At 35.4% G+C, this 16,273-nt stretch overlaps 1 protein-coding gene across 1 annotated transcript in view; it reads left to right on the top strand.

Moving 5' to 3' along the window:
- Nucleotides 1–16,273, top strand: part of MMP16 (matrix metallopeptidase 16) — a 175,847-nt gene that overhangs the window by 78,444 nt on the left and 81,130 nt on the right. Inside the window, exons 2-3 of the mRNA XM_015618492.3 lie at nt 4,655–4,803; nt 12,280–12,402. Coding sequence (XP_015473978.1) covers nt 4,655–4,803; nt 12,280–12,402 — 272 coding nt within the window. The remainder of the gene's footprint in view (nt 1–4,654; nt 4,804–12,279; nt 12,403–16,273) is intronic.

Here is a 16,273-nt window from a genome sequence, read left to right as displayed (position 1 = left end):
TTTAATCTTTAATGATAGTACATCAGTTTTCTTTGTTCTTAATAAGAGTTTGGTGTCAACATACTGTTTTTAAGATCAGTCTTTCTTCCTAAATTAGCAAAGATCTGAATGATTAAAATCCTTTGGTATATTTAATACACTTTAAGTTAGCCCATTCTTTATTCTTTAGAGAAGAAAAAAAAATACAGCCACGTGAGAAAGTTCTGTCTGTTCCATAGCCAGATGATCCATACAGCATAGCGTAAGTAGCAGTTACAAACTAAAATGAAAAGATTTTTTCATCATGTCAGAAAAACCCTAAACCCTAAGTATCTAGTTAAAGACATCCAAAATCTGGAAGGTGATACAGCTCACGTGCTGAGCACTCACAGGTTCCATGGGTGCCTGCAGAAGTGTCAGGTCCTTAACAAATTCCTGTCGTGTCTACAGATTTCATCACCAATGGATTCTGTTTATCCTTTTCTTTATAATTATGAAAACAGAAGGTGGAATTAGGGTGAAGAAAGTTTTCTGGTGGGAAAAATGTGTAAAAATGGGTTTAAAATTTTAAAATGTATAGATGAATGAGATATAAACCTTGACATTTTGTTACTGAAAAAAAAAATTGGGCTAATTTTATTTCTCTTTTTTTTCTGTTTTTTCTGTGTTTTTTGTTTTTCTTTCCAAAATGAAATATTTGGGTATCCATGTTCTTCTTAATTACTCCTAAAACTTCAGTTAAACTCCAATGTTTGTTAATAGGCCAACAATGGGAAATAACATAGAGATCTAGTGCAAGCAGATGCTTAGTAAAGACAGATTTTAGCTTCAAGATTTCTGGAGGTTAATGCAGATAATGAAATATGATTAAGCAAAAGAGGTTTCTTTAGTTCATTTTTAAAATAGAAAGAGTGACTCACATCAGAAAGTTCAAATACATGAAGGGCTGCTTCAGAGGGGAAATTAATAACTGGTTCCCTTTACCTGTTGCAGGTAAAATAAAAAGTTACAGGCTTAAGTTCTAGTAAGAAGGATCCAGCTCTAAGGGCAACATCACAGCAGTAGGATACTAAAGCACTGTACTAGAGAGGGAAGTGGTGGGACATACTACCTTCCATCTGAGAGATACCATGGATCACATTTTGCAGCAAGACAAAAAAGTCCTGCCCAAAAACTTGACTTGAATTAGCAGTAATTTATCTTCTTAAATTGTATACAGGAATGAAACATATCATTTATTTTGGGGTCTGTGCAAAGGGTCCCTGTTGACATCCAAGACATTATATGTTAGATGGATCTACTTCACTCTTTCTTTGTTGCAAGGCCAAAGATTTCCTCAGGATGAGGCTCACCAAGACATTGCTGAAGTACCTTAAAGGCAGACTAAGTCTAATTTCAGTAGAGGAGAGGGGAAAATTCTTCTGTATGTAATTTCTTTTATAGCTTGCCTCAAAAATACAACACCAAGAGAAAATTGTTTTCTTTCATTCTCCTTCTCATACTGTTTCTTTTCCTTTTTGCTGTTTTGCCCACCTATATATTCTGGGCTTTAAGTTAATCTTCTCATCCATAGTTCCCAGCATTTGGGCTATGCACAATAAAATCTGAGATGGATATTTCAGATTTCTGGTAGTCTGAGCCAAGATCCTTCAAAATTTTCTGTCCTTCCTGCAGAAAACTGCAGAAACAAATTTGCTAACTTTTTTCTTGTTTCATAATCCATTCTCATAAGGACAGAGTAAAGAATTTTGTAACACTAAATACTACTAGCTCTCAAACATTCACCAGCCTGGAGGTCAATTTGTCTGAATTTTCAGACAGAAACTTACTTTCAGAGTGTCATCTGACTTTCCAGTATGTTGGCTGTGTCTTCTAGGCTATTTTGAAGGCTGAGAGAAGACCCAGGTGGTCTAATTCCTTTGTTCAATGATTGGGGGTGGCTTTCAGGCATCCTGTACTTACCTTGTATGTAAGACTTTTTGATAGGGAAAGGCTATACTGTCCTCTCCTGCTGTTTCTGAGCCAACTCTCTGTTCCTTTTCTGTCAAGTGTCTCTGCAGTAGCACTCTGCTAGATTCCAGTTAGTTCTCCCTGCTCCACTTCTCCCATGAGCAGTAGTCCCCAAGAGTTTTTTTTCTGTCTCTGTATATTAATAGCTTTTTTTATTCAGATGTCTGAAGGTTTATCTCCTGGCAATTTTTTTTTCTTGCAACCCCATACCTCTGACTTCTCCAGTTATGCTGCAGTGAGGATGGTTTTACATGGTGATGGGTGACCTCCCAGGCCTACCCAGCAATTTTGTCTGCCCTTAGCACCTGAGAGCTTCATAAAGGTCTGTGTCTGCATACCAAATTCTTGCAGAGAAGGTGCCACCATTTTACATAACTGTGACATTCTACTCAGAACTATTTTTCTTCCCTTACTATTTGTTTTGATATCACTGACTTGAGAAATGAATATAAAAATAACCCCATTCTTAAATATGCTCATTGTAAATATTAATGCAAAGAGGCTCTACATACTACACTGAAATCAATCCACTCTATCAAACATTAATTTCTTAGTTCCATGATCTTGTTTCCACATATTATGTTGCTCTTGCCAATATTCAGGCTCTGTCTGGCATTTCAGAGCTATCTTCCAATAATGCAGGGAAGAACAGGCTTCATCTGCAAAGTGGCACATAAACAAAGTTATTTCTGTGATTACCCAAATCTTGCTCACACTTAATGTACACAAGCTCTCCATTAAAGCTGAAAAGTTCAAGAAGGTATGAATATCTAAAGTTGTATGTAGGTTCTGATTGTAGCAATTCATCTATATTGTAAATAAGAGCATATTCCTATTTATTAAACAAAATTTTCTTACTCTGAATAGTCTTGTATATAGAAATAATGTGAAGGTGAAAGGCTTTAGTCTAGGTCTTAGTCCTGTCTATACCCCCTGTTGTATCCCCCTGCTCCGTGGGGCTCACAAACAGGCTGTGGGTTTGATCCCTGTGGGCCATTCACTTGAGTTGGATTCAATGATCCTTGAAGGTCCCTTCCAACTCAGAATATTCTGTGATTTTATGATTCTGTGGTTGTTGAGTTTGTGTGTGAACTGCACAGGTAAATGTGTGTCTAAGGTAAACATGTTTAAATTAGAAATATCTGAACTCATAACCTGAAGATTTACACAATCTTTAAAGCCAGCTTAATCTTTCACTTGCACTGAGCCAATGTTCACTTTTAATGCCCGTTCAGTGTTTAAAGTGTACCTTCACAATAAGTTAATTCAATGTGATTGTCCACTGTGCTCATAAAAGGGGAGTGCACCACAACCTTGGTTAACCTGCTGCAAAACTGAAATGGTGGACTTGGCAAGAGAAATTTAAAACTGAAAATAGATATGTAGGTTGGTGTTAGGCTGCATATAAACAGAGTATCTACAAACAGGTTAAAAAAACAGAATTGTATGAGGCAGAGCCCACAAAACACTGTAATTAATTACATTCATTAATGTAATGATTCAGAATCTGTGAATTGTTATGTGACATGTTTGAAAGAGGTGGCTGAATCAATTTTAATTTGTTTTGGTTTAGTTTTGCTTTGTTTTTGGTTTTTTTTTTGTTAAAGAACAGAAGATCAGATATATGGGGTCACAAATATTTTGTTACTAGGGGAGTGAAATTGCAGCAATACATTTTAACTGAGTCTTGTAGATTGGCAATATATGTACCTTTCATTCTAATGAGCACTTCCAGCCCTGGAATGAAAAGACATTTTTTTAAAGCTGTATCAGTGCCCTCACTTCCTCAAAAGTCTTTCACTGTTTTCTGTATTGTCTTGATTTTGAGAATACATAGAAACATTATGATAACTGCAGCTACTTGTTTATGACACGTTGCATCAAGAGGACAGCATGTTTCAGAGGGCTTGTCCAAATGTTGTTAAGATAGTGGCTTTAATCCATGAACCTTTCAGTAATTTGGACCTCACACTTCTACACAATTATGAGCATAAGCAGTTGGCAATAAATCCATCTTGATTTAAAAAGGCAGTTCCTCTTAGTGAAGTGAAAGCAGACTCTGCTACTTCATTACCTCCTGGACACCTGCTTTGCCTATAAGTATGTGATTTTGATATTCTTCTCAGAAAGCTGAATGTCTCCCTACCATCTCCTTCATATTCTTCTAGAGACAATAACCATTTAGTGTAAATGTGTGAGCTATTGTGGATTTATTATTGTAGATGGTGAATATTATTATGTGCCTGGTGGGCAGTCAATTGTATGTGGCAAATATTGTAGATTTATATCTTGTCTGCTTAAAACACTACTTGAAGTGCCTAGAGCCAGGGTTAGGTGCTTAAGTTGTAGCTTCAAATAAATAAATAAATACATTAAATAAATAATTGAAGCAGGCAGTTTCAGATAATGAAGAGAGATGGTTTCTGGGTAGGAAGCTCTGTAAGTCTTACAGCAATAGAATCTTTAATAAAGAAGGTGAAATAAAATCCCCAAAGAATTTCTTATATGCAGATAAAATAAAGAAGAAAAAGCCAAGCGCCCAAACAAACAGGACTTACACATGGTGAATTAGAAGCTTCTTTATGTACGGTATAAAACTAATTACTAGGGAGCGTTTTCTTTACCTTTAATTTCTATTTAATAGCCGCTGCACTTGTCATTGCAGGTATGGTTACAAAAGTATGGCTACCTTCCACCAACTGACCCCCGAATGTCGGTGTTGCGCTCTGCAGAAACCATGCAATCAGCTATAGCTGCCATGCAGCAGTTCTATGGCATTAATATGACAGGAAAAGTGGACAGGAACACAATTGAGTAAGTAACCAGTACTGAACTGCTCTTGACTTTTCTGTTTCAAGCAGGGTAAAATAGAACTGGGAAGCAGCGGTGTAACCGGAGTATCCAAATAGTGTTGCAGCTTCAGATGGGGAGGTAAATTGTTTCTCTCTTTCCTTGCCTTTTCATTTTCTTCATCTTCTGTGTTTCATGGTAGCAGTCATCACCAGCCTAACTCCCCTCTGCCTTTGGGCAAGTGATTGTACAAAAGATGTTACAGGGTTACCTAAAGTAAGGGCCAAAAGGTTATCATTGTGGAAGGGAAGAAACATATTTGAAACTAGCAAGAATCTATGAAATGTTTCACAGTTGAAGGAGTCTTTTTTTACTGGAAAGTCTTTAGTGTAAATTTCTTTATTCTTACTAATTAAATTTGGCAGACTCCACTGGCCCATTTGTTTCATGGTTTCCAGTAACAAAAGACCAGGTGTGGTCATTTTAACATGCAGTAAAATTGAATCAGTTTTGCATGCCCTTTGCAATTCTGAAGTTGTTTCAGTATCTGATTTTGGATGCAGCATGTACACAGAGAAACTCTGTAAAACAGAACTATTGAGGGACACTTTCAATCAACTCTATACTGTCCCAAATTTTAGAAACATGCCAAACTGCCCCCCCCCCAACCAGGGACGATTAATACATAATTAAGAGACTGTATCTAGGATTGAGACAGCAGGCCCAGGACAGTGATCATGCTGCTGTACTTCACATTGGTGGGGCCACTCCTCGAATGCTGCGTTCTGTTTTGGGCCCTGAAGAAGGACACTGAGGTGCTGACTGAGTCCAGAGAAGGGCAGCATAGCTGGGGAAGGGTCTGGAGCACGAGTCCTGTGAGGAACAGCTGTGGGAATTGTGGCTGTTTAACCTAAAAAAAAGGAGTCTCATGGGGATCTTATCACTCTCTATAAATACCTGAAAGGTGGGGGTTGGCCCCTTCTCCCAGGCAATCATTTACAGGACAAGGCTCAAGCTGCACCAGGGGAGGTTTAGATGATATTAGGAAACAGTTCTTCACCTAAAGGGTTGTCAAACATTGGAACAGGCTGCCCAGGGAAGTGTAAGTGTGGCACTCAGGGACATGGTTTTATGATGGATTTGGCAGTGCCATGACAATTGTTTGAATCAATTACTTTAGAGGTCTTTTCCAGCTTAAACTTCTCTGATTCTCTGAAGTGCTTGTTGGACTCACTTCAGTTAAATTGTAATAAAGATTATCTTGTGATTTCAGGAAAAGTTACTTTGCTTGAAAAACAAGCAATAACTCAATGGTGCTGTCACTGCATATCCAACATTTGCCTCAGTGAAATATGCTTCTACTGCTCTAAAATGCTTATTTGGGGGAGAAAATAATCCTGCTTCATTTCCTATTTCCCACCCCCAAACTGATGTGTCATCTTTTGTTATTCTTTTCTTTTAAGGTAACTGACATTAATGATTTTTCTATAATTTAGAGTTTAGGGAAGAGACTAGGCAAAATGCTGGCAGGATTGGAAAAATCATTTTATTCCACTCACACATACTCTATTGCATTGAAAAGCAATAAACAAAGCAGATTTTGTGGCTGCCCTCAGGGGAGGTGAGTTGATCACACATCCCTCAGTTTAGGAATTTAAAGGACCCTAGACCATGCAGTGCAATAGCAGTAAATGTCTTGTGAGAGAGCCATGCTCAAAAGTGTGTTTATGGTCCATTCTGCAGGTGAAGAGTCTATGCTCTTTGTACAGTGATTGATCTTTGAGGAGAGACTGCTGCCAGTAACTAGTACCTTTTTCAAGACATGTCAGAGACAATATATTTCACTGAAAGTAAAATAGCCTGTTCACAGCAGCACAAGAGACAGAAAGGAGTAACCTAAGGGAAAGCAGAGGCCATCATTTAGTTTAGAGTATCAGCTGGGGAATTTAAAAAAAACAACAAACCAACCCAAAATTTCAAGTTCAAATGGTTAAGGTTGCTAATGTAGCATTTTGAAGATTTTCTTCATTTCTGCAATTTAAGGGATGGAGAAATCCACCTGTGCAGCAACCCAAAATATTAGTCTTATAAAGTGGTGAATATTGAGTCTTTGAGATCTTTTGATGTATGATTTTCTTCTACACAGATACATTAATATATTGCAATTCTTAAGTACATGTAACTCTGCATTTATTTAGGTATTTGGAGTCACATTAACTTGAGTCAAATTAGGAACAGAACTAATTCTTAACGGCCTGTCACACTTAAATTGGTGTTGAAAAAAATCAAAACAACAAAAAAACTCATTTTTAACTAAATACTGGCCTCAAGGTACCATCAGTTCACATCACTGAATATTCATGGGAGATATGACTGTATAATAAAGAGTAAATTGTCTTTCATTTATTCATTTGTTGCATTATTTTGTAAAATAAACACAATTTCATCTGCACAGAAAGTATATATACTCTTTAGGTAAGAAACATAAGACATTTTATAATTTTTTCCTTTGGGATATGCTGTAATAAGTAACAATGCTGGTGTTGCAAATAATAAATAAAGCAGGAACCTCATAAAAAATATGTTCTCATCTTGTGCATGAGGATTTACCTGCATCTTTGACACATCTTGACAAGAGATTATGATGTGACTCTTTGTCTTCAGAAGGACAAACAATTAAAAAAGTTGTAGTAGCAACTTGATAGGAACCAACTTTGGGGATATTAACAGAGAAATAATGCCCTACAGCAGCACCATGAAATGTCTCCTGGGAGGATTTTGCTGCTCTGGAAAGAAGATAATCCCTCAATGAGTATTTTGGTATCCATAAATATGAACAGTATTCATCTTCTCCTTACTACTCAGCGTTCACTTAGTTTCACTATTTTTTTTTCCTCAAGTCTCTTGGAAAGAATGATGCATACTCATTGCTGGGGATAAGGAAGAGTGAGTGGTAGAGACATCCTTATAATGGTGCAAAAATGTGAGGGAGTTTCTGAATATAAGTACCATGACAATGGCAAACCCAATGAAAATACTGCCTGATGTTTGCATGGAGTGCCACGGTATTTTCTGTATTTCATTTATAGATTACCAAACACAGTCAATGTTTCATGAAAAAGGACATTTCTGAAATCTGACCCACTGTTGGCATTCCTGGCCTTCTGCATCCTTAAAAGAAACATTGTAGAAGGAGGCTAGTTGTCCTCTTTTCTTAAAACTGCTATGCATGTTTATTCCCAAAACTGGTTTTGCACTTTTGAGGGGTACACTGCAAACTTCTTGATATACAGGTGGAATGGTCATGTAATGGTCATGTACTAAATCTGTGCAACAATAACAAAACTTTCATTTTATTCCAATGTCATCCTTTAGAAATAAATGGCAATTATGATTATTTCAATGCTTAGATGAGCTTCTGACCAAGTTTACGCTCTCTGCTGTTCATATATTAACTATCAGTCACAAAGTAAATACTGAGCTGTTGAAATTGATCCAGTGGCTTATTTTCTCAGTAAATTAGTAATTTTTTTTGTACCAAAGTATACATAAGGTCTGTACCCTGAGCAAATAGCCAGTGAGAAATCTTGAAAAGAAATCATCTGGGCTGAAATACAATATCTTACATCACTCTTTGTCTGTTTCCTATTACTAAGCAAGTGTCAATAAAGTCCTGTAATAGCAGGCTACAACAGCAAAGATCCTTATAAAGACATACCTATTTCTCCTTAATAGATGTTTAAGGGTATAATTCAGTAGTTTTCTTAAACAGACATCTATAATTTGCCCAGCCACTAAGTTGCACTAAGTCAAGTCGAACCCTCTCTTTCAGTTTCCTTTTCTGCTATAACTCTGTCCCAAGTAACCCCCAAAGCCCAACAACAATAAAACAATTGTTCAACCTTACCAGCAATTTTGATAAGGGATAAAGCAGCTGGGGCCTTCAACCAAAGGTATGGCTTTTAATGTTTTGATTCAGTGAGGGTAATTTTTTTTTCCTGAAGGCTTAAGGAAAGTAAGAGACAGAAAGAGATTTTTCCTCCTAGACAGCAAAGAACAAATTATGGTTAGGCAGCTGGCTTGAGGTAGAAGTTCAGTTTCATCTCTCTTTCTACTGGAAGAGCATCACAGTTTTGCTGCATATTTTTCTTTTAATCTTTCTAGACTTGCTGTGAATCTAAAATATTTAAATTTTCCTGACATATATAGCTCTTCAAGATACAAACTAATGGAATTAGAATAGGAATGTGATGTGACATAATGTACAGATAGAGAACATTTGTCACAATTAAGCTTCTTTATTGAGTACTTGTAAAATATTAATTTTGAAGGGCTGCTGCAGAAAAGATTTCTTCAATTTCAAAAACAAAGTGATGAAAGAGAGGCAAAGTCATTACCTGTAGGCACCTTTTAAAAATGAAGCATATCTCAAAACATTTCAAAAACACATTAAAAAATTAAACTCTAAGAAACAATCAGGAACATGGAAGACCTTAATCATGTTATGTTAGAAGAATCTATATTTGAAAGAATATAGAAATGAATGTCTTATTTGTCAATTCCCCCAAGAAAAGACCATATTATGTGCTAAGTATCAGGAATGTCAAGAGCATTAATGATTATTACTAAGAGAAGTCTTCCTCCCAGTGAGTGTGAGAACAATTACAGTTGAAAAAAAAATAAAATATTAAAGAGATAAAAGGAAAATTTATGTGCCTGAAGTTGTTAACATTTTGCCTCATTTCTGTGCTAGAAAATACTGAGCTCCCATACTAGTCATGCACTAGTTTGTTTAAAATTTGACATCTAAACTTAGCTCAGCTAAGATCTAGGTGATAGATTTGGTGATGTTCCAAATCTTTGGCTGTGAATTGCATCTTTCCTTAAATTTTACATGAAGATAATTGCCCAAAAGCTACTGAACCACCCATGCAATGCCTTCCATTTGATTTATATTTGGATTTATATTGTGTGAACTACAGACCTCATGTAAGAACAGTGAGAACATTAGTGGTGCAGACAGCATGAGAGCTTGGAACATCCCCTCCCTGTCCAAACCAATAAGGGTACAAGCATAATGTCCTTGTAGGTACATACTGCTTCAAAATCAATGCAAGAACAAATTGTGACTGCTTGAATTTCATAACATGTTATTTTGGGCTATGTTTTGTTTTGTTAAAAAAGGATTGTCAGTAGTTCTGTTAAGATAATACAATGTTGACTTTTTAATCCATGTTACCTACTGTTCTTGACCTTTGGTGTTAGCTCTAAAATGCAAAAAGGTTTTTACATTAACAAGATTTTCTGTAAGATTATTGAGTCTTTTGACTTGATAAATTATTTCAATAGCTTTGAAGATTAATTTTTAAATTCATAACTTGGAATATTTACTCTTATCTGCCCCTAGCTTGCCAGTGAGCAAACCCTTTTATTAAAATAGGTCTCCATCAGTTAAGCTAAGTAATATAAACTTTTTGTTGAGGGAAAAGGCCTAATTCAGTAACTTTTAAGTCATTGCCCTTGAAATGATACAATTTTGAGTGATATATATTGTACAATATCTTTATATAGTGTTTCTAACAAAATATAATAGTTATTTGATTTCTCTTTATTCCTTGCTTCTTGTTCTTGATGTAGGGATATCACTTTAAGGTGAGAACACCAATCTTTTATGTTTACATCTTCTTCTGCACTCTGTGTATGAAGTTCCAACAATATAATTTATATATACCCTGCCACTAAAGTGTTGCATACTAATCTAACATTCACTGTGAAAAAATATTGCTGACAATATATCTAAAAGTTTTCGAAGGTCTGAGCCAATTTTAATTTCATGAAGTGTAAATATATTGTTTTACTAATAAGAATACTATTGCCCTTTGGTCTGTAACTACATCTTTCTTCCATTTTCTTTCATTAATAGAGCAAATTAAAATTTTCAGTAATATTTTGTTACAAAAATCTTTAATGTCTACTTTCTTGAATTATTATTTTATTTCAAAAACCAAAGGAATCTGAAGTAAATTTGCAGGGTGTGTCAGCAAATGCTGGTGGGGTAAGGTTTTTTAGATTTTTGCAGTATGATCTTTGCAGGCACTAGGGAAGGAACATTGTTTTCCTTGCACATCAGCTGTTTTATGTGCCATGCATAAGTATTCTGACTAGAAATTAGAACAAATCATTCTGCGTTTCCTATTCGAAGTAGGTGATTGTGATCCTTGATGTCTTCAGTTAAGGCAGTTAAATCCATGAGTTTTGGGTTCCTGACCTGTACTACTCAATAGATTTGTCTCACATCAGAGTTTTTGCAGGCACCTCTGTATCTCTTATCAGTGCAAGTGGGATGCAGTGCCCTCTTGGTGGTATCAAGAAAATTTTGTATTTTCCCACAGGCTGGTGAGCTTAATACCTACTTGTGCCTTTGGGAAACAGTTTGCTGTATATCCATAGCTACAGCATATATGAAGTGTTACAAATCTAACTGTACTTTTAAACCACTTCTTACACATTTATCATAAGTGAGGCTGATGATTGACTGCTTTTTTTCGTGTTTTTTATTACCTGTGCATGTTTTAAAGGGAATCTGCTTTCTGAGATGACATTTCAAATTACTTTTCCGTCATCCAATCACACACATATATATATACATCTGCCTTGTGTACATTTATTTACAAAACAGTGCCAGTTTAATGGTCAGAAATTCATCCTTGAAAGCCTGAATATAGGCTATGACTACTCTTCTGGTAAATGCCATTGTAAAACTATAGCTTTTACATAAATAATTGTTTGGCATGATAGAAATATAGTCCAATGAGCTGGAAAAAGTAACAGAGGAGAATTGTCTTTTACTTACGCAGTAAAGACTTTAGTCTTGCTCTCTTCTTGATGGTAAATTGTCCTGCAGCCATTCAATTCATATAAAATAATAACATTAGCTGTGTTTTCTTTCAACTAAATAGTGTCTTACACTACAAGTGAGGAATAGTTCAAGGATATTGCTGTGGAAGTGATATTTCTGAATTAGATATCATCTTAATTATAATATATTTTGAATGCTGGCAAGTTTAAAGTTTTTGAAATATTGGAAAATGATGTATTGAAAAGCAATGTAGAAATAAAGTCTTTCTCTGTGAAATCTGGTGCTTCTGCAAAGGTCATTTTTATTATATGCAATTTAGATTTTCAGCTTGATTTTGTGCAGAACATTGAATATTCTTAAGCAATAATTCCTGAGTTAAATATCTCCATTAGGAGTTTTAAGTTCCAATGAGATACTTCTCATTGTGTGGAAAAAGAGTAAGGTAGAAGAATTTGATAGTATCAAATAGTTAGCAATTTCAGTATCTTGAATTAAAAAACCACCAATGGTCTGTTGTTTTTATAAGTTTATTTGTTCTATAAAATTATATATACAGATAGTTACGTGGGGTTTTTTTAGGGGTGCGGTAGTTATTGTTTTCCTTTCATGTTGCTTTAACTATGTGGTGCTGTTTCTTGCAGCTGGATGAAGAAACCTCGATGTGGTGTGCCTGACCAAACAAGAGGTAGCTCCAAATTTAACATTCGTCGGAAACGCTACGCGTTAACAGGACAGAAATGGCAACACAAACATATCACTTACAGGTACTAAAGATATTCCTGTAGGCATGCTAATGTCACTAATAGTGATGGCTTTTCATTTAAAGTAAATAGAAATTCCTAAATGTTTTTCAATATTTTGAGAAGTTTATTATTAATGTATGATATAAAAGTGCTACTCTGGGTATACCTCTTATAAGTATGTATGTGCTGCATAAGAACCTAGTTGTTTTCTTGGACTAAAATTGCATCTATTTAGTAGCCAGTAAACTTTCTGAAACTTACAGCATCAGTTTAACACCCAGTGTGTCCTTAAGTTTACATTTCAACTTTCTTGGCAACTTCTCAGGAAATAATGCTCTAAATCTAGGAGTGCTGTAATGAAACTCAGATTTCTAATTTAAATATGTAAAATAGGTTATTGAAAGGAGTCAGTCTCTGCAAAATGTAGGTGCCTATGGGTCTGTTCTAAGTACAAATTAATTTGATTATAATTTGATGAGTCACTGACCCGACCATTTCCTGTCTAGATGATGATGGGTGCAGGAGTGTGTGCAGGGCAGTACATCTGTATAACTCCTGAGCCTGGCACGTAGTTAGCACAGTGTGCCTGCTGTCAAAACTGAGGCCTTGCAGGGAAAGTTAGATGGAAACTTTCAAGATGTACTCACTAGAGCTCTGTCAACCAGAGAAAGTGTCATGTATATTATATAAAACCCACAATCTGTCAGCAAAATAAGGATTCCAATAGAGACTACTGGAAAATTTACACAGCCTCATCATGGATTCCTGTAATATCTAACAGGGGTAAGTTCTGAGGGATAAAATAGTTTTCCAATTCATTAACTAGTGCCATTATTTACAAACCCATACAAGTAGTAAATTTAAAGTTCATAAGCCTTAATAGTCATACAGACTGTTCCTCATACCCTGATGAAGAGAGTTTAATTTGTAACCCTATGTCACTACTCTGGTTTATGACTGAATAGTTTAAGACATTACATTCTGATAAAACATCAAGGAATAGACAACTGACTGCCTTGGGGCTGGTAAGCTACATTGGCTGAAGTCCTTTATTGTTAATGTAAATGTAATTTATAGCTGGTTAGAATAAGAATGCTTACCTACAACACTTTACATCTTTTTGCATTTTTTAGAATTTAAATGCAGAGTGTGCACACTTAGGAGGCATGTGTAGTCATCTACTCGTAGTTTTCTACCACTCTGATTGCACAGGGTCTGATTCCCTGTTTCATTACACAATTTTTTACAAGAGTCTGAATCCTACCACTTGTATATCTTCTGGACTGTCACCCAAAGCATTAATCCAAATAACAAATGAAGGTGTCAAGTGTTAAGCTAAGTGACAACTATCTAGTAATCTTTCTCACTTTGAAGAATTTATAGCAGTTCTTTATCTCCTGCCTCCCCTCTTCGAAAATGTTCTCTCTCTCACTTTGACAAGACTTCCAGTCAAACAGAGCTTTGAAGTGACTAAATCTGTAATATTTTTGCAGTGAATTATAGTACAAAAGACATTTAAAATAGAAACCCTACATTTGATTAGAACAAAAAATAGATGTTATATTGTCTTTTTGAATTAGAAAATAACCCAAAGCAAATAAAGACCAAAAAGAAAGAACTAAGGTTCTTTTCACACTTTTCACCAATTCCCTGCTTACAGGCTTATAGCATGTTAAATGAATGACATTTTAACCTGCTTTGTTCCTTAAAATTTTTGTCATATCTCTAGTGTCATTTATCTGCTCAATTTTTCTCTATGCCACTCCTCAGTCTCTTTATAACCTTCAGATTTCCAGGTGCATTCTGTGCCTTCCTGGCCAGTCGAACCTTGCATCCTGAAGTGTGCCTGCTAAGTTTAGTAATTCCGCCACAGAAAGAGCAATTTCTCCTTCATTTCACTGTGTAATACATCTTACAATTTTCTGGAAAGCAAAACCAAAACCCCATAACAAATGCTCCCAAAAGCAAGTTCCCCACCCTCCCTTGCCCTGGAACTTTTTTCAACATGTAATTTTTCCACCTGAAACAGTTCTGCAAAATATCAAGAAAAGTTTCAATGAAGCAACTTGAAAGTACAATTATAATTAGAAGATACATTAATAATGTATTTTTTTGGCCCCATATTACATTTATTATGGCCTTTCAGTAACAGATGAAATTTTGGGGTTAGGTGATATTTATTCTTAGAAAGAAATATGTTTACAGACAGAACCAAAATACAGATTTCCAGCACTGGGAACATCAGCATGGAATGGACAATCTGCTGCATTAATTATGCTTGCTCTCCCTCAGGGAATGCAGCTTTCTTCTCATTTGAACTGATGTGTGATGTTTGTTAGAATTCCTGTTTCTGATGAACTACCCAGTTCACAGTATTTTTCTGCCTGGTATAGTTTATGCTGATAAACCTTGTGACCATTATTAGTACACATGTTATAGACTAACGTGCCTTTTACAAAGAGCAAAACAAAAAGTAAGTATTTGAAGCTTTTTACCAGCCAGAAGAGTGTAGGGGTGAAAGAGAACATCTAGAGTACAAGAGAATTACGGCTCCATTACGGAAAAAGCTACAGAGATCTAAATGATATAGTCTTAATCTTTCCTTAGTATTTCAGGCTGTGTCAGGTTACACAGCCATCTCTGAACATTGTACAGAATCAGAGAAGAAATTTAAGAAGGCTATGAAAGGATTTTTAAAAATTATTTAAGTTTTTTTTAAAAAAATTAAGGGGTACATTTGAAGGCACATATGATTCTCAAAAATATAGTCACCTTCTCTTTTGCTAGGAAAGTAAATAATCCAGTACTTTAAAGAAGGAGCAACAATGTGAATCAATAAAGCTATCTGTTTTGTAAAAATAGAATATAAATGTTTATCTGTCAATTTTAAACAGAGAATCATTGAATATGAACCCCTCCTCATCAGAATTCTTTGCATACTATTCATAATCTGAGCTCCAGCAGTCAGTCATTTCTCAATTGCCCAGATTATTCCATCTGTGAAATACTTTTGCAAGTAAAATTGGACAATGTTCTGTAAAAATAAAAGGTTTGCCTTGAATTATAGCCATAACTTAGAACTTGTAATGGCTTAAAATAAAATGATAATTTAAAAGATGTTCTGATTAATTTTTTCTTTCTTAAGTAAGGAAAAAACCAAATTCAATTGTTCAGCAATATGTTATCATTTAATTGGTGCAGGAAACAGCTCTAGATAGGCAATAGCTCCATCCCAAACCCACTACAAATAATTTAGTATTTTTCTTGAATTCAGTTGACAATGGGTCAAGCCCTAGATAATTGTCATTTTCCTTTTACAAGTTAGATATATCCTAGATTCTAACTAGATGCTGTTCAGGTAAATGAATGAGTGAATGCTAGCTGGGAGCTTCAGTAGGCAATGAAAACTCTTCTCTGGCCTGTTAGCAATAGACTGTGCAATTCCTATAGTCTGGATGGTCCATATTGTGTAGAATATGGAGAAATAATTTTTTCTTGGATATTGGATATCCACACTAATAAGTAAGGAAACAGTGGATTAAGAAAAAACTTGGAAAGTGCTGCTGATTCACAGCAGCAAAAATATTTTTGAGTGTATTACTACAAAGTAATATTTAGAACATATTCCATGTTTATGTTTCATTTTGTTGATTTTAGATTACCTAGTAGTATATTATGACATCAGATCTCTTAAAATAGCTTTCCTATAAAAACATTTATCAGTCAAGTATTTTGCTAATCTTGGGTTTTTGTCTCGGAAATCTCATGTCTTTCACATTTCATCTTCTTTTAATGAATGTTGAGGAGAATGTTATCCCTGAAAATGAAGAGGCAAGATAATAATAAGTTCTTTCAATCATGGCAGCAGTAGGTTGAAAATCAAACCCACAGA

Source organism: Parus major, chromosome 2 (assembly GCF_001522545.3).
Source record: "Parus major isolate Abel chromosome 2, Parus_major1.1, whole genome shotgun sequence".
Lineage (NCBI taxonomy): Eukaryota > Metazoa > Chordata > Aves > Passeriformes > Paridae > Parus > Parus major.
Note: the sequence above shows the minus strand (reverse complement) of the source record. Positions and strands in the feature narration are given on the sequence as shown.